This window comes from Thunnus thynnus, chromosome 5 (genome assembly GCF_963924715.1).
Source record: "Thunnus thynnus chromosome 5, fThuThy2.1, whole genome shotgun sequence".
Taxonomy (NCBI): Eukaryota; Metazoa; Chordata; class Actinopteri; order Scombriformes; family Scombridae; genus Thunnus; species Thunnus thynnus.
This window is the reverse complement of record NC_089521.1, coordinates 18,678,407-18,697,756: the sequence shown is the minus strand read 5'-3', so window position 1 is coordinate 18,697,756 and position 19,350 is coordinate 18,678,407. Positions and strand designations below refer to the sequence as shown.

The 19,350-nt window shown below is 40.9% G+C and overlaps 1 protein-coding gene across 3 annotated transcripts in view; it reads right to left on the bottom strand.

The window, feature by feature from the left end:
- Positions 1-19,350, bottom strand: part of scaper (S-phase cyclin A-associated protein in the ER) — a 58,351-nt gene that overhangs the window by 35,617 nt on the left and 3,384 nt on the right. For 2 of the 3 annotated variants that reach the window (XM_067589760.1, XM_067589761.1), the window contains exons 2-20: positions 18,043-18,160; positions 16,800-16,876; positions 15,841-16,038; positions 13,196-13,296; positions 12,620-12,736; positions 11,849-11,976; positions 11,446-11,732; positions 10,583-10,933; positions 9,108-9,275; positions 8,940-9,006; positions 8,720-8,837; positions 8,281-8,392; positions 7,645-7,785; positions 7,138-7,293; positions 6,857-6,999; positions 6,621-6,702; positions 6,375-6,527; positions 5,107-5,214; positions 1,187-1,323 (exon numbers count right to left, since the gene is read on the bottom strand). In XM_067589760.1, the coding sequence (XP_067445861.1) occupies positions 1,187-1,323; positions 5,107-5,214; positions 6,375-6,527; positions 6,621-6,702; positions 6,857-6,999; positions 7,138-7,293; positions 7,645-7,785; positions 8,281-8,392; positions 8,720-8,837; positions 8,940-9,006; positions 9,108-9,275; positions 10,583-10,933; positions 11,446-11,732; positions 11,849-11,976; positions 12,620-12,736; positions 13,196-13,296; positions 15,841-16,038; positions 16,800-16,876; positions 18,043-18,160 (2,762 nt within the window). The remainder of the gene's footprint in view (positions 1-1,186; positions 1,324-5,106; positions 5,215-6,374; positions 6,528-6,620; positions 6,703-6,856; positions 7,000-7,137; positions 7,294-7,644; positions 7,786-8,280; positions 8,393-8,719; positions 8,838-8,939; positions 9,007-9,107; positions 9,276-10,582; positions 10,934-11,445; positions 11,733-11,848; positions 11,977-12,619; positions 12,737-13,195; positions 13,297-15,840; positions 16,039-16,799; positions 16,877-18,042; positions 18,161-19,350) is intronic. The other variant, XM_067589762.1, reaches the window with a different exon arrangement.

Sequence of the window (19,350 nt, the reverse complement as noted above, 5' to 3'; positions counted from 1 at the left end):
TAGAGACAACAGCAGAGAACAAACAACTCGGTCTCTTTTAAAGTTTAGCTAGCATTTAAGAGTGTTCATTTTCTCTGTGCTTTTTTTTCTGCAACTTTGAAAGATATCTACTTGATTTGACTGATTTAGACATCTGAACCTGCATATTAGCTTACAATAAATGTTGTAATACATTTTTACATAAAACAGTGGCTGTAGGTTTTGTCCCCCATCACTTACGTTAAAACCGCACTATGAGGGGATTTTTAAATGGCCAGTATGAACAGGAGCAACGGTTACTGCCAGCAAAACCTGTTTAAATGATCATATGTGCACCTGACAACTGTTTTAAGACAGACTTGAAATTGAAATTGTGAACCTACGCTTTAGTGTTACAGGATTGTAATATGATTTATCACTTCTGTGTTGAAAATGTGACTTCAGTATTTAAAGGCTACCTTAAATCTTCTATACAGAGATATATTGATATATTGAGATTCCTCAGTCACCAAATTAGGTTAATAAAAACTAGATTTTGCTTTACGCCTCTTTTAATTATTTTTAGTATGCATTGTTCCTTTCCTGACAATATACATCTCAGATATAGTCATCATGCTTGAGGTGGTATCCTCCCACTAATCAACATCAATAACATCTTACAGTAAGTATTGTCAAATTCCTGTCTCTTTTCACTTCCCTCCCTCCCTGTTGTGACAGCCAGTTAAATTGATTGAGCTCAGGTCCAGGTTCTGACACACAGAAGTGCTGCCTCCTATTTGTTGATTACTATTGATTTTCTTTGATACTTCATTTAAAAATCAATAGCTCCGAAGAAGAAAAATAGGCATGGTTCATACATACTTTAACATACATCCTGTACACAGAGAGAGGCTTCAGATTTGGCAGTGCCATGGCAGCAATTTGGAGGAAAGCTCTTTACAGGTGGAAGCCGGGACCCTAAAGATCGATTTGCAGTTTTGCTGCCCAATCACAGAAAGTGGTCATAAATTAAGCTCATCAGTGTTAGCTTGTGGACAGTCAGGATGCACATAACATCTGCTTTCATTCTCCTTGTCGCTCATAAAAAAAAAAAAAAAAGTGCGGGCACAGTTTTGTCCTCTCTGCCTCTGACTCTGAGAGGATGGAGAGGGAGAGATGGAAAGAGGCAGACTGTCTGACAGAAAGAGGGAGAAAATGGACAAGTGACCTGGAGTTCATCCTGGCGCGGAGCTTCTTTGCCTTCTTCCGTGCCTTCTGCCTCTCTTCCCCATCCTTCACGCTCTCAGAAGAAACGGAGCTGTCCGTCACAATATCCACAATGTATTTCTTCAAGGAAAGATGCTCCTAAAGTAGACACAATCAATAAATCAAAAACATTGCTAACATAAATTGGTTATAACAAGCTCTGGAAACAACTGTGTCTCTGTTTTTTGGTGCCAAAACAACACACATCAGTGGAAAGTAAATACATCCAATCACTGTAAGAACAGAGTATTTCCAGTTTCTCCGAGTACTTCTACTCAACTACATTTCAGAGGGAAATATTGTACTTTTTATTCCACAGTTTCTCTGTGAATTAAGCTTTTACATTAAAAACATGTAATCAGATTATAAAATAAGAGGTTTTGTTATAGATGAAACTACTTGGGATACACAACATTTTGCTGATGATAGGTTTGTACTTTTGCTTCAGTAAAATTTTGAATGCAAAAATTATTATTTTTACCTTAGAAAAAAATCAGAATAATTCTTCCACCACGATACAAATATAGTACGGAAAACATTAGATGGCAAATGCCAAAAGTAAGACTATACTCCAAGGAAGAGTAGTTTCTATTGTACAATGTTATTATTTATCTCATTAAGAAGTGTTGCCTTTTTCTCAGTGAGGTTAGGTTACACAGCAGTGAAATACTATGAAAATAGAACAGCAAACATAATCCGAGTTAAATGTCTGTAAGTAGAAGTTATAAACTTCTGATATGGCACTGAATATATAGTGTGACATGTAGATCTACACCTCTCAATAACACTATTGTATCGTGTAATTACCTCCTATAAGCTACAGTCTTTTGAAGCCACTCGCCCACAGATGTGCTAAAGGGCTGGAGGTGTTGCTTCCTGTCTGGCCCTGTCAGATGATTCCGATATTTCCACCAGGAGACAGGGGAATGTAACCCAATTTGAACAACATGATGCATGTGCAAGAAACCAATTACCCAATTATGCTGTCATCCAGCACCCCAGAGGATAGGATGGCCTCACAGATAAAGGGTTTCCATTCAGCAGTCAAACTAAACCTGCCTGTGGGACGTCATACCCTTTGGTCACAAGTGATGTCAGTGCACCTGCTACCTGAATAGGGGTTTTCACTGAGAGTCGCAGAAAATACAGGTGTCACTAGGACACTAGGGCTTAAGTGTGCAAGAATGAATAAGTGCTGAAAACTGAATGAATATAAAATGGTTTCTTTACTGTTTTTGACTTAATGTTGACCAATATGTGAAAGCAGTTCATGTATGAATAAGGTCACTTGGAGAGATTAAGAATCATTTAAAAGGTTGGGTTCACATTTTTTCTGTTGTTTTAAGACAGACTTGGAAAAACTATGGATCTATCCTTTAAGCTTTAAGAATAAAATAAAAGGGAAAGATGGATAATGATAACTAACTGGAAATGAAAAGAGTACTGAAAAGGGTATTGTGTTTCCTAGGAAGGGGGTGTGTGTCTGTATTTGTATGCACACACCTCTGCCCTCTACTCTCTGATACTACAGGTCAGTCATGACTCATGACCTTAGCTGTTCCTCGCTTGGAAAGCAGCTGTTCAGTAATCTCTCTGAGAGGCTATCCAGTATGCACTAGCCACTCACTTTAATGGAAGTGTTTCAGTAACGCATCCAAAACATCCTTTGTAAAATCACACCGGTAACATAAAAAGGTAGGTGAAATATTAACCTGTCAAATACAGTGAAATGCTGACACAGACATAGCTCCTTTGGCAAATATATATACACTATGATTATATTCCATTTCCAGTTGCTAAGAGGCTAAACTCAGAGGCAGTTCTATAGACTTGCAGTGTTAGAGACGATCAGACTTGATGACAGACAGGTGTCTACCACTGAACGATTGTAACAAAGCAGCATAGACGCTGGCCTAAGGGCATTGCTACCGCACAATGCCACAGATTGCCTCTGGTGAGAGTAATATGATACTGCTCTAAACATCGCTCCCTTTCTCTGACACAAACACACCTATCACAGATCTAAAAAGGCAGCCTACACAAATACAGATTCTATGGGATATGTTCATCCCGTGCCTCTTTTGTCACATACAAAAGGCCTGCGAGGTTGGCTTTCCATTTGGTGTGAAACAAACAGCTGTATTTCATGTTGGCTACTAGATGAGATATGATACTACACTGGACTACACTACAGTGGTTCATATGACATTTTTGTATTGAACTACATCCTATCAGTGACATTTCAGGAGGGACAAGTCATACAAAGACAAAAAAAAAAAAAATATGACACCAAAATTTAACTGAAACTATTCTTTGGATCTCTCTTTGAACAGCAACTTCTTTGCTATAACTAGATTTCAAAACAGCGAGGGGAGGGAGAGGTTCGCTTCAGCTGGCACTCTGGATATTTCATCAGGGTTCTCAATTTGTGGCTATCAGAGCAGTGTCAACAATAAGACCTTTAGGACTATTCAGTGCCTTTGGGAGGTCAGCTCTGATACCCTTCGCAGCCCAGTGATCCCTCTACTGGTTGTGTCTGCCAAGCAGAGAGAGTCTTCTAACTAAGAAGCTACCAGTGTTTTTGAGCTGCTGTGTCTAAAGGTGATCAATAAATAAAGTCATTATCATATTAAACCTGGACAGATGGTGAGTAAAAAGAGTGATTACAATCTCATGCTTTCTCATTGATCCTGCCCTGTTGATAATCATTGTATTTTCAATTTAATTCATGAGTTTTCCTCAGAATGAGAGAAAATGACTAAATATGAAGGTACAGGGCATTTGTCGTCCGCTTCCACTGAAAAACTATGGTGTGACCTCTGCACAGTTGAGCCAACCATCTTCATTTTAATTAAAAATCCTTTCATTGCAGGAAGAATTATGGAGCTGCAGTCCGGAAAATAGTTGGCAGTGGTATGAATGAAATACTGGACACCAAAATGAGCTTTGATATAAATAATGAGGGGCCATCTAAAGTCTATCTAAACAAAGTCTTTAGACATTTCCCTACTGGATAGCTTCATTAGCTTCCACATTTTATTAGAAAAAGTATTTCTGGACGTCTATATATTATCTATCATAGTTACTGCGGTAACTAATAAGCATAATCCAATAATAATATACCCTGTCAAGTACAACATTCAAAATTAGCCAGACACAGGTTAGGACAAGAAGCATTATTTGGAGTTCAGCAACTTTGACTGATTAGTATTGACTGCATGATGCAAAGTGGGACAGTAAAGCCTTAATAATATGGTTATTGACAAGAATATATCATACAGACAGGGAAACAATGTATATGAAGTAGTGCCCATATAGTCTGTGCTATATTGTTGAAGTGCTTCTCTCTGTTGCCTTGTTTGTCATGCTGTCAAACAGAAAAAAAAGACCTGCATTTAGAAAGGAAATCATTTAGAGGAAGAGACGGAGGGGGTATCAATTATTCCCCATTGAAAAAAAAAAAAAAAGCTTTGAATGAAGTAGCTGCTGGGGCCAAAGGTGCTGTGTATAGCACCAACAGTTGTCAGCTTCACAATGAGCACTGCTGAAAAGCCAATCTCATATTGCAGCCTGAGAGGTTAACTTGCATTAACGATCTGGCTTCCCATGGAAAGCGCTCCATGACAAAAAAAAATAGCCTGGAGACAAGGGGGTGATGTCACCCCTCCATTGAAGCGTTGAACCCTAACTGTGTACATTTCAAGGCCCATTTGTAATCTCACAAAGCCAGGGATGCATAAACAATAATAATGACCACGTCATAAAAGACAACCGCGGTGTCCCCTTTTGTCTTTTTACATGGACACAAGCAGCGCCTGGGCAGTATTCTTTAACAGGATGAGTGGATGTTTGTTCTTGGTAGTGGGTGTGGGTGATACGCACCACTTCCTCATCGGAGAGCTCCCGTCCCTGGATGCTGCTACTGTCTCGAACCGCCTGTTGGTGCCTCTTGCCCTTGGTGTGGCTGAACAGGTGCACCTCTGAGGTGATCTACAAACACAAACACTGTGGTCAGAGGTCACTGCTGAGGACACAATGGAGACAGAGGCAGGGAAGGGTCAACAGAGCCCCACGGGACACTGGTGAAATAATATACCACACAAGGTTTTCGGTAGGACATGACTAGCTTTCTCTGAACCTCTGTTAAAAACAAAAGCTGAGAAATGTGATTTGTTACACAAGTCATTATTATTTAAATTATTTAAACTTCGGCTATACAGACATAAATTTATGGTTGTATTTCATTGTATATTCTTTTTTTTCTAATAAAACAGAGTAATGGAAGTGATTGACAATAATTCTCTGGGATTTTAATACTGAGTTTAATATTCGTTATTGTTATTTTATTATTTCTCACAATGCCTTACTATGCGCTTTCAGTCTACTTAATCTGCTTGCCCTATAATGCAATTAAGTCAAGTATTGCCAGTTGGGGATAACACTGGACTCATTATAGGTGTCTAAATGAAGTGCAAGGCTGAGAAATGGCCACAACAAGAGGCAGGTATACATCAGACAACGTTGTTCTCTGATCTCTGGAAACAAGCCCATTTTGGATGGTTTGTGTTTAATGTCATTAAATAAAGTGCTTGCTGCTGCTGACCCATTCATGATCCCCGGTGTCAGATGCTGGCCAAGGTCATCAAACATTTTAACAAGATTCCCTCTTTTCACCCTCAACCCTCTCTTTATCTGATGCTGGTTTGAATCCTCAAGGTGTCCCACCCTTGTTGCCGTGGTAGCCGGTCCGTCACAGATAAATATGTCTGGCTGTGGATTTGTTGCCTGACACTTGAAAAAGCATAATCACGCCCGGTCATGAATCTCTGTTTAAGAGTCCATGTTTAAATCAATGCTGTTAAATCCTCATTTAAAATGTGCCCTCTTCCAAAAATCCTCTGAATCACCTTGTTATCAGCAGTCTTATGTATACAGCCTGCCAAATAACAAAGCAAAGTTGCTCAAGTGAGGCTTTTTCATTTCCTTATGTCCATGTGTACCAAACACATTAACTCAGAAGAGTAAGATAATTAAACAAAGAGTGAACTTCTAGTTAGGGGTCAATTTGAGCTCATTGGAAAATGACCAGAATGGGTAGTATCTTATCTTGGCTTATAAGCCCTGAGACTGATCAGATGAAATATACATACCACAACGCCGCACAGAGAGCACTGTTTCTTGCGTTCATATGGTGTCAGTTTGGGAGCATAGTCTGTGTTAGCATGTCGGCCACTGCTGAGCTCAGCAGCCTTCTCCTTCCTCTGCTCGATTTGCTCCATATGCCTACGGCTGCTCTCATCATGCTATGGAAAAAAAAAAAAACGGATACCAGGGGTCATATGGGAAACGGAGATGGTGTTTGTTGGAGGAGCAAAGTGGCACAGTTTAAAACTTACTTTCATTTGGATTTTCTTCTGCAGCTCCTCCATGGCCTCCTGTTGAGCAGCACTAAGAGCAGCCAGACGCTCCTCTCGGTCTCTTCAGATAAGACATACAAAAGCAGTGAGAAACAAAAGTACATCTAAATACAAGTCTCTCATTTATCAGAGTGACTGTTTGAATAAAAGGAGTGATGATGCAGCCAGCAGTGTGTATATATACTCTCATACTGAAAGGATTAGGGACAACAAACCTGGCCCTTTCCCGTGCTGCATCCTCCCTGGCCTTCTCTTTTTCCTGCCTCTGCTGTTCAATGCGAGCCTCCTGTTCCTTCCTTCGCATGAGCAGCTCCTCCACCCGTGCCTGACGCTCTGCTTCCAAGACACGCTTACGTTCCTTTGAGAGGAGGGGGGGGAAAAAAAAGAAAAAAAAAAAAAGGGATAAGACAGGCGCTTATGTGTGACAGTAACCTATAGACAAATTAAATGTGAAGCATAGAGGCAGGAAATGATTAAGCGTTGGTTTTTGTAGCACCTGCACAGCCTCATCTCTGGCCTGCTTCTCCTCCTGTCTCCTCTGTCTGTCCTCTTGCAGCTCGTTGAGGCGTTGCTCGTACTCATTCAACTTAGCCAGGGCGTCGTGCCTCTTGTTTTGGGCTTCCAGAGTATTGATGAATGCGATTTCATTCACCTGTACAGACATACAATTATACATTAAGATATATATTTATACTGTATATTCAAACAAGGAGTATATTATGTATATAAATATTGATGCATGTACATACACAAAGGTTTGGGGGCATGTTGGTTTGGTCGTCTCTAGCCTAAATATTGTAACCTTTGAAATGTGTTTAAAATAAACATTGGAACAGATCTCCACACTCCTTTTTTCAGAGACACTGTTTATGTATGAACATCATGTAACACTTTAATAAAAAAAAAAAAGAAAGTTTGGCTCCAAATGCCACTTAATTCGGAAAATTCCTCAGCTGTCACAAGCATATGGTTACATCCTTTAAAAAGAGAGTTCCTCCCCTACCTTGGCCTCCTCTTCTTGGGCCTTCTTCACAATCGCCTGGAGCTGCAGCTCTCTCTTTAACTCTGCATGTAACAGCTTTTCTTCCATCATCCTCCGACGTTGCTCCAACAACTCCTCCTTCCATTTCCTCACCTCTTTCTCCTGCAGACAGTGAGGAGGGAGCAGCAGGAGTGATGGAAATGTAAAAAAAAAAAAAGAAAAAAGAAAAAAAGAAAAAATGTATATTAGTAGTAGTAGTAGCAGTAGTAGTAGTATTTTATTCAAAACAGCACAGACAATGGATTCATGATCTATCAGTTGCTACCCTCCTCCAGTGCGTCCACGTGGGGATTAACGTGAATATACACCACTTCATGTATTTATGTGGTTAATCCTGATTTATTCTAGGACTCACTCATCTCGCCATGGTCTGGAGAACAAAAACAAACTTCATAAAAGGCTGCTGATTTTGGCCTGGGGTCTCTCTCACGACTGTCTGCGGCCAGCTGGCCTGGATGCGACTGGAGGGAGGTTATAATATTTGGTGATTCTATCAGGCAGTGTGCTGACAGAATCTCTCGTTGTGAGCCAGTCTGGGCTTTGCTTGCATGGAGTTTCTTTAGGGTGCTTTCTGTCAGCTCAGCATGGCTTACTCACCCTCTCCAAAAGCTTCTGCAGTTTGAGTGTCTTTTCCTCCCGGAGTTTGTCCCTAAGCTGCTGTGCCTTCAGCTGTTTCTCCTCATGTTTCTTCTTTGACTCTGCAATGGTTCTGTCAAAAATATGGAAACAGATCATTCATCTCTCTGTTTCTTTATCAACAATGCGCAAGGCAGCCGGGAACTCTGATAGGCTCTAGGGCCTGTTTAGACGATCTGGGTGGTAAGCTAAGCTAAGAGAAGGTCAGATACAATAAGTGGGCCTTTGACTATCGGGCTGCCGGGTTAAATCCTTGTCATAATAGGATAAGGGGCTGCAAATGAGTAGATTGAGGTGTTGTTCATCAAGGCATTTAACACATAGAGAAGCTGGTTGTGCTGAATGGGTACAATTCTGCATAGATTCAATCAACTACTGCATTTAAAAAAAAAAGTTGCACCTTTTGCGTGACGGTGAGGACAATTTTTCATGCATGTGGATCCCATGTCCAGGAGGTCTGGCAGGTTCCTCTTCTACCATGTCCCCCCATGAGGTACTCTGACGCCATGGCTCCCGAGCTACAGGAAGATAGGCAAAGACAATATATGGACTTCAATACATTTTTTGATATATGAAAAAGAATGAGACTTCAGTTTTCATTTAGATGTGGACCTCCATACCGTCATAATCTGCCAGCATGTCACTCCAATCCATATTGACTCCACATCCTCCATTGCCCATGCTAGCCTGTAGTAAAAATTGTGTTTTTTTAATATGTGAACTTACATTAAACATCTAAACACAAACTATAACTTGCTGCCAGAGAAAAGGTGCATCATTTATCTTACAGAGAAGTCACTTTCATTGTCAGTCTCCAGGTCGTTGTTCTCAGCTTGAATCTCTCTGGTCAGCTGCTCTTCTTCTGCGATGGCACTAGCAATCGCCTCCTCATTGGCCTTCTCAAGTCGGTCGGCCAGCTCCTCTTTCTTGGCCAAGACCTCTGCCATGGACTGGGGCTGAACACATGGCACAGATACCACCTCACACACACAGCATTTCACATATCATAAATGTTGTGTTGTTCAAACGAACCGAGTGACCAGAAAAACAGAAACCCACTACAACAGTCCTGTAGTAATAATAATAATAATAGCATTGTGAAACTTCTTGTTGATGATACTGTGTCAAAGAGATGTTTCTAATATTTTACCCCTCTCTAATATAAATTTGGTTGACAGTATATTTGAAGCACCACCACTAGAACAGTGCAGCTGTTTCTATTTTTCTGGCCACTGAGTGTAAATACTTCATGGAGAGGAAATGTGGAAAATATTTCTAATTGAATGAAAAACAATCAATGTATAGCACCTATGATAATATAGTTATAAAGGATCAGATTTTACATGGGTCTGATTTGTGCATGGGTATGTGATTCAAAGATTGAAGGGAACACCATACCAACCTAATCACAGTTTGTACCACACAATCATCACAATAATCACAAGTGAGGAAGCATTCAAGAGTCATGCAGGGCACATTTACTGTGAGGATGAAGAGATGGTGGAAAGAGGCAACTTCCAGTTGGCAGCTTACTTCAACATTTTAAGTATTTTAGTGGTTTATATTTTATATGTGTCCCTGACATGGCAATAATATGGCAACAAGTCACAGATTACTCATGGCAAGCCACTGCTCTATGTCACCTTATAGAGGTGAATAAGGGAGAGTCTTCTCAACAGTGTAGTTATAGTAGGTGACTCTTACATGAGGTATGTAAAGGAAGGCTAAAGAGTACTGGGTCTGAATGTAGCCCGGCCAAGAACAGATTAGAAAACTAGATTGGTGATACATTTTAGACTAAATAACCTTCAGTGCAGATTAGAATTAGAAAAAAATCAGTATCTCACTTGATTAAGTGTATGAAATACTATGGCGTATACTATAAACACTCCATAGTGTTAATAATAATGACAACACCTGAGGTAGGGAAGACAAAGATCTAATGCTGGGTTGAATACAAACTGGAATTTTTTTTTTTTTTTTTTTTTTAAAAGAAGCCAAAATAACTAAAAGAAGGTAAGAGATTATTTTTGGGTAACACCCTGAGAGCACTTGCTGGGGTATAAAAGCCATCTACTCACAGCTATTCTTCACAGTGAATGGTGCTATAACAACACTACACAGAGCTATGCAGCCTTGCCGGCACATTTGGTCTGGAGGTTTCTTAAGATTGACTTTGTTTAGGCGGTGAAGCACCCTTGGGGATCCTGGGCCCCCCCTCCAGCCCTCCCCTCCTTCAAATCCTCCATCTCTCAGCACTCACAGTAGAAAGCTCTGTGGGGTCCAGCACACTCTCCAGTTTCACCGCTGCCATGGGAGTCTCAGCCTGTCCTGGAGCAGATGTGGCCATGCCCTGCGACGCGCCCCCCTCAGCCCCACTGTCCCCCAAGGCCAACAGTGCACTGAGCCCATCCGTCTGGGGTAGATCTGGGGATGTGGAGAGGGCCAGGGCAGGGACTGGGACTGATATGGTAATGTCTGTTGGTGGGATTGTGGCTGGGGATGGGGTGGGCTCTGGGGCTGGGGAAGGGGTAATAGCTGCTATGGGGGGAGGCGCGTCTTCACAGGGTGCGTCGACACACTGCCCCGAGTCTTGTACACTCTCTGCTGGGGGCTGCACCGACAGTCACACACAGACACACGCAAATGCAATTAAAAGACATGCATATTTCAAGCAATTCATGAGAGCAATAACAAAAAAGTCAAACCGGTCAAAAAACTCAACACACAGCTGAAAAACACAAATCATGCAGGGAAGCTGGTACTGACATGCCCTAACCATTCAATTATGATCAAAATAAGCAGATACATTTGGAAATACAGATTTGTATTTCAAAATAACTGATGGCTATAACACACTCTTACCAAGTGTGTCCAGAGGCATTGACAGAGTATTTATTTCATGAAAGTGAAAATGGGTTTTCTGCCTCTGAAATGTCAGAGTTACAATCAATCGCCTTAAAGCTGATATGCCTGTCTGGATAGTCTGTCTATGAATATCATGGAGCCCAAAACAAAAACAATGTGGCTGATAAAATGGTCTAGTGTTACTCTGCTCCTTGTGAATAATTGATATCCAGGGAATGCTCTGGGAGAAAGACGTCACAAGGAACTGAACCTCAGTACCTCCATCATGTTCCCGCTGTCTAGTTGTCCAACTTCCTCTAGGGGCTGAGGCTCCGCAGGGACTTGCTGCTCAGTGTCCACCTGGGTTGTGTCCTTGTCCGGGGGACACTGAGGACGGAGCTGTTGCTCTTCCTGTGGTGGCAGCTGTGACTGGTTATCCTTGGCACGGTCCTGTTTTGGTGTGACGTGAGCCAAGACAGGACTGACCTTGGCAACTATGGCAGCAGAACGAGGCTTGGCAGTACGTCCTCGCTGGACAGTCTCCCAGCCTTCAGCATCTTTTTTACCTGGAAAACACATGAGTTTCAATCAAGGAAAACATGATGTCCTACTGTGCTCTTGATGTGTGAAAGAACATGAATTCTCTTAAGAATACAGTCTGTTCAGGGGGGAGATTTCTTACTTGGTTTTTCTACTGGAGAAGTAGTCAGTTGACTGGAGCTAGGGGCCGACTGAGTGCACTTCACTCGGTCTGCCCAGCTGGGGCCTGTGTGGGAGAGCCGGGCTGCAGCCAGTGCAGGTGGAGGACCACTGGATAAGACACACACATCATGTATGAGAACAAACAAATGAGCACCTTTAGCGACTCCTTTGCCGTCAGCATTTACAGTTGGATATTTAGTTTTATTACGCCATTACATGTCTCTGAGCAGTTCTTATCGTGCTGCCTGTCCAAGACACTTTAGCCATCTGAAGACAGCGCCTATCTTAACCCAAGCACTCTCCGCTCGGAGATAGCATGGGACTGTATTGGGCAACAGGCCTCCATCATGATCAATATCCATTTCCTGCAGCATCCGATTACAGAGCACTGCCCATATTGAACCAATGCTTCAGCAGTCTTTAACTGACACTTTCATCTACACCTTCCACTGATTGTATGGCCAAAGAGTGAGAGACTCAACAAATTGCATTAAACAAATGCTTCACCATCAGCAATCAATGGCTCTACTGCTAGATAACAGTCTGCATTTTCCCCTTTCAAAAATAGGCATAGTGCATAATTTCAAATATCGACTGGTTAACAACAAGATGCCTTATGATACTACTTTAATCAAATACAAGTTTGTGTTGATCGTTAAAACTGAATCATGGTGATGAAAAAAAACAAAATGGGGGTAGCTGACAGGCCTTAGTGCACAACTAGAAACAATGACAGTAAAACAGAGCTTACCCGAAGTTGAGGGTGCGACGTGCACCTGGAGAAGGAACCATTCTGTCCGCCGAAGGGCTGGGCATTACATGACGTCCCGGAGACATCTTACGTACCTCCCAGGCTAAAGAGGTAGGCCTGAAAAATAATGTGAAAGTGGTGAACATTTTTTTAAACTAAAACTAAATGCGGTTTCTAGTTGCCAACCACACACACAGGCTCGGCACATTCTTTTGGCAGATCAGTTGAATAGCTGATTTACTTGCAGCGATTTATGCAATAAATGAGGCATGTGAAAGTTTCAGGTTGTCTTATTGATTAACAGTAAGCTTTAAATGAACAAATTGGGAGGCAGCACTGGGAATTTCATTTCTTAGTCAATTTACGGTTGCCGTGGTCACTGTGTTAAAGAGAAGCCAATAAACTCATGGATCTCTTTGAATTAAAGCCAAGGCTATTGATCCGTTCTGTTTGTGACTCAAAGCCAGGGACCAGACACTGGCACTTCCATTTCACCTCGGGGAGCAATTGAAAATGCGCAAGCGAAAGAGAGTGAGAGACAAAGAGAGGCAGTGAGGAAGAGAAACTGAGGATCACCTGTTCTGGGCATCTGTTTTCTCCAACTTCTCCTGAAGCTGGATCCAATCTATGAGAGCTTTGAAATCCCGTACATAGTTGTCCAACATCATCAACACTTCCTAAAGAAAGCAATTATGAAAAGACAGGATGGGGATGGAGTCAGATAAAGAAAGAAAAAGCTAAATCTATTGCATGCATGTCACTTAAGAATATTTGTTGCACAACAAAAATGCAAAAATATAAAAATACATACATTCAGTTTCATAAACCCAGAAAATACCAAGACTGTTTCCATAACAGTGTCTGAAAAAAGAAGCACTTAAACATCCATACTATAAAGCAAAACTTGACCTCAATGTAACCATGTTTTCAAAGACTTTGCATTGATAATTTTATATCCATCGGATAATGTAAGCATAAAGTGTTGCATTGTAGTCTTTTCTACTTTGGGCCTGTTTGTGATATTAAATCTTTCTGGGATCATTAGACAACAGAAAAACATATGTGAAATGCTAAAAAAGGACAGACATGCACTTTTTTTTTTTTTTTTTTAACTGAAACCAATAACAGCAATTTTAAATGCTAGTCGAGAGCCCAAATCTGCCATTCAAGTCCTTTTAAAAACAAAAGTGAAATCAGGGATCTTAAGCCCACGCATGTTCATGTGCAAAGGGAAACACTCAATTGAAAAGTTTGACAAAGAACAGAGTAGGCAAGTTCCTAAAAGCAAGTGTCTATTATCTGCACTTGGACTGACTCAAAGTGTTGGTTATCCAGAGGCGGTGGGCTGTGTGGAGCTTTTTCCCAGAGCTCTAATGAAACGGACACAACTGATTGATGGGGAGCGTGAAGGGAGTGGTAATTGAGAGTAAAGCTTCACAGTGCTTTTAGTTAATAGACAAGTCAGGCCAGTGAAAGATGTTTCCAGCAGCAGGTCTGCTGATTAGAGCTGGTTAACAGGCAAGGACCACCGCCATGGCCCAGCGTTCATTTGGTAATGAAGGCCGAGATGGAGAGAGGTTTGCTGCTCCTCTGACAGATAAACCAACAGTGAGTGAAGGCACCATAAAGTGGCTTTCAGCATGTTAACAGGCACACTTACCTAAATACAACCCTCACATAACATTTCATGAGGAATGACAAAATGTTTAACCTTCCAGATGCACTGCCATAAAGAAGAATGGGCAGTAAAAGCTTGTGGTCCATACATAGAAACAAGGATGCACAGGTACAGCCTTTGTTAAAGTCACTGACCTCAAGTTAATAATTCAGTTTTGATTGTTTTATTTTGAGTCATTTAAGACTAGAATAGCCTGTTTGATATGATTTAAAAAGAATTGTCCAACCTCAAGCGACTCCAAGCAAACAGAAACACTCAGTACCTTTCTTTCCTGCTCTAGGTGATATGTCTAATAAATCAGGGATGGGATAAATTAACAGTTGATAGGGACTAATTAGATCTGGGGGCTGTGGGTTAAAGAGGTGGGGGCGTTATCAATAAGCATACATGAATCATTCTGCTGGGTGAACAATTTCCCTTTGAGCGGGAAAACATGTTCTATTAGGGGCGGCAATAAGGTTATCTTTCAAAATTACATAAAGCATTACAGTAGCATAGCTTTAGCAGTGAAATCACTTCCTGACAATGGATGTGTTTATGTCCATAAGTTTTTATGTGGAAAATAGTGAGCCGTTTGTGTGAGAGCACACAATGCAGATTGCCAACAGCTACACTGGGGGATTGTGGCTGGGGGCTATCAGAGCACTCTGCTTCCCCTACCAGATTACTCCATCATCTATCAGTGTCCATTAAGCCCAAACTGGGTGGGATGGGGATTATGAACAGCAACCAGCTCCATGGCCATTAGACAGCATTAGAGTGTAGAGAGATACAGCGGTATGAAAAAGGGGAAAAAAAACAAAAAAAAAAAACACCTAGCAGCCAGATGTCTGACACAGGCCAGCTGACAACATCGTGATCACACCACAGGGAGCTGGGCTGTGGCACTGACAGCAAGCCGACCACACCGCAGGGAACTGGGCAACGGTACTGACCGCAGACCGTCACCAGAACCAAGCTCAGCATAATGCAGCATGGCAGGAGAATCAATACAACACAGGACATGCCAGTATGCCCTTGGGCAACATCACAACGTGTCCACTCAAAGGCTGCACCAAAACAAAAACACACAATTCCACAAAACAGAGACCCATGTCAGACATGCTGTTAATGTTATGCCCTTTGCAAAAACCACCACTAAAGATGTAGAAAGAGGGGACAGAAATGGCCAAACCCCATTTCAGCAAATGCTTGATGACCAACACAACACACACACACACAATATTGTTGACACTCTGTCATCAATATTCAGTCCAGTCTGCCAGGCCCATGAGAGAGTCCTGTGATAATTCTCTCACCAGCAAGCCTTCAGAGAGCCCCTCTGACATAAAGCAGAAATCAAAAGGAATGTGAGCTGTGAGGGAGAAATTTTGTTAGGATCTCAATGTCTCCCTCTAGTGTTCATAAATCCTAACACCTTCAGTCTCCACTGAGAAGAAAATCCTGTTTTTCAGTTCAGATTATGAGCCCACTGGAACTAGACTTTGCATTTCCGCAGGGGTTGTTTATTGAATTATTTTTCTCTCCTTAAAAGCAGACTAACCTTGCATTCTACGACACTCTGATCCGATTCACAAGTGACGTAAATCTCGTCAACTGCCCGACGCAGGTTGTCGAAGAGGAACGCCCAGTAGCGTGCTCGCAGGTCCACCTTGCGGGGCTGTCTTGCTTTGGTGGGGCTCTTCTCAGTCGCCTTGTCCAACAAGGCACTAGCTGTGCCTTTACTTTCCACACCAGCATTCTGTGGAGACAGAGCATGGACCAAGTGTGACAATGCCAAGCATATTACAGTGTCGTGTAAGTCTCTAGTTGTTTATATATATATAGCAGCAACTGCACTTTTTGCTGTTGGTTTGGACAGGGGGTGCAGCTATCCTATGCCTTATATTACCAACCATGCATGTATAGCTAACATAGGGGGAATAATTTAGATTTTAACCCTTTCTTGCAATATTGATGCCAAGAATTACTGCAGTGGGTTTATACCATAATGTACTACAAAGTATTAAATATTAAAATAAGAAATATCAGTATATTTGGGGAATTTCAGAAAGTAGCTAATTCAATAATTTAGTGGCCGAGTCGATGCTGTCACAGTCATAACGGCCAACCTCATCATATTCTCTGTGTAGCTTGTTGCAATAAACAAGTCTTTTTGCCAATTTTGCAACCTCATCCAGCTACAAAACCAGGTAATGGATATAAAGCTATGGACTGAAAATGTGAAAAGTTCAGGGATCTGACTTAGGACTGTATTTGGTTCTGTGCAGCAAAGGGATATTCAGGCACTGCACACACTGAAATTGCAGTACTGCTCTTTTGTGAGCTCAGTTTTTCCAAGACTAACTCACACGATGCAAAAACAGCAAGTTGCATTAAAATCACAGATCCATTTGGGGTGAGTTTGCTTTAGAGGATTTAAGTGAAGTATGAGGCAAAAGGAAAAAACAAGTGTTAGCTTGGTGTATGGTGCCCTCTAGTGGAAGCAGATGATATACCAACCTGTTTCTTATTCCTTTGTTGCCCAGAATTGATCCTCTGAGCCCTGGAACTGCCACTGGAGTTGCTTTTGGACTTTGCTATGTGGAGAGGAGAAAAAAAACAACCTTACATAAAGTACACTAACTGATGAAATAAACAGAGTTAATAAGCTGGGCTTCAAGTTAACAATCAACATTCTTCTGATAATCTTTGACAAGTATTACCCCTATTGCTGATGAATTCAGATGTCAGAAATGTGCAATAACAATGATTGACTATCCAGTTGCAGAAGATACATGTAAATAGATCAACCTACATGAGACCTTAAACTGGAATATGGCAATTGGAAGATTTCTGGCATTCATGCTTTAAACTAAAGAGCAGCAAAGAAGCCTTAAAATAAAACTACTGAAATGACCTAAAAAGAAGGGAGGGGCAAAGCGAAAGTGAGAAAGTGTGGGAGGCTGTGGTGGTGGGGTTTCTAAGAGGGCTGACCCGAGACGAGCCATCTGCACTATAAAGCCTAAATAATGTGAAGGAACAACGCCATGTTATACAGAAAACTATAAAGACAAGTTGAATGTAAACAACTTACTTTAACAGGTTGATCACAATATCATACTGACTAAATACCTAGATCACATAAGCAGAGTGGATTCCACAACTCAAACTTTAATATCAATATCCCATAAAGGATGACCAAGTATCATGCATAAACCTCTTTTAGTGATCCTCAGTTCTCATTAGAGATTTATCAGACTAGCCGTGAGATGAAAGATTAGTATTGTGCTCCACATTGTATTACAGATGACAGCACTGTCTACATTGGGCATCATCACAGACTGTGTATTACATAACACTGCCAAAGATGGTCTCTGTAATGCTCCAGATAAGCATCTTCCCATGGCCCAAATTCATGACAAACACGCAACACTAACTTCTGCCACAGTACAACAATAAATATTTATTTATCAGGTAATGCTTTTGAGTCCCCCATAATTTTTATAGCATATTAAAACAGATAATGTTGTCTATGAACAATTTTCTTATATTTATTTTGTTTGGTTTGAATTCTTTGACTGTATTTTTTCATTTTTCTATAAAGCACTTTGGTTTGTAATGTAAATAAATTTGACTTGACTAATATTGATATGAACCCATAGCATGTGTGGCAATAATAATGCAATGTACATGCTGCAAAGCAGAGTTAGAGCACATTAGCATGCCCAGAATGTTTTTGTTGTTCTGTGTGCAAGCCACCAACCTTCCTCCTCTTTGTTCTCTAGAGGGACACTCCAGGCAATCAGATTTCGAGCAGCACGGCCCTCTTCAGCAACTATCTTCCGCACTTTGTCATGGCTGTTGGAGCGCTGAAAAGATGCCTGCAGGAGAGATGAAGATTCAACACAATGCAAGATGGTGTAAAGCAGTATGGCATGATATGTGTTACAAATACTGCAGATGTGACTAATGAGGAGACTTTAAATATGATGTGCAATCCAAAACAAGGATTGTATCACATCAGGTCAGTCTGAGGAACTTGATATCTTGCAAAAAACAAACACAAAGTGTCTCTACATTCACTGAGAAGTGTCTTCACATCAGTGGGGGCAAATAATGGACACAAAGCTGAGGGGCATTTACTAAAAGAGGGTATTTAAAAATCATTTTCAAACTTGGTAGGTCTGATGCTATTTTGTATTATTGTTACTGTCAACAAAACCAATGAAAAGATCAAAACCAACAATGAATTAATCCTACAAATAAGAGCTCCATGTGTAGTGAAAGCCTGATATACAGTAGCTTATTTCACTGTGCCATAGACCTCCGTATTAATGAGTTGTAGTTTATTTTTGAACCGATCCCACATACATTGTCTTGGTGCAGTAAGTACTCATTAGCGCACCAAATTTGAAGATGAAAACAGTTCACAATAAATTCTCAATTTACTCCTGTTTTCTAAAAATTAACTTCCTTAACTTCTTCTAGGAAATTACTTACAGCACCAGTCAAACGTTTGGACACACTTTCTCATTCAAGTGAATGGGAAAGTGTGTCCAAACTTTTGACTGGTACTGTACTTTTACTGTTTTTTAAAAATCAAAGTTAAATACATACTTTAATTTTTTCCCCTAGCCTGCCACAGATAGGGTGGAGAAGTCGGAAACCAATGACAAGCTGACTAAGACATTGTTAGTTTTGGTCTTTTCATTTGTTGACAGTAACAAAAATATAGGACATTGCCAGCTTTATCCTTCAACACATCATTATAATAGTTTTGCTGGTGAGATGACTGGTAACAGCCTGAAGCGTGAGTATTGTTGCTATGGTTACCTCAATTTAAATACAGTTCGTAGAGTGATCTAGTACAGCAGTAAAGTCCAGTGTACAGTAATACAGTGTGCTATTAAAGCCCTAAAATAGCAAATTATTGCTGTTGTATAACTCACATCATTGTGAATTTTAATTTAATTTAAGAAATTTTAAACAGCACCTGACGTCAAAACAGTGTAACACATCTGTAGTCCCTTTGACATGCATTGTTCAAATGTATAACAACCATAAATGCCAC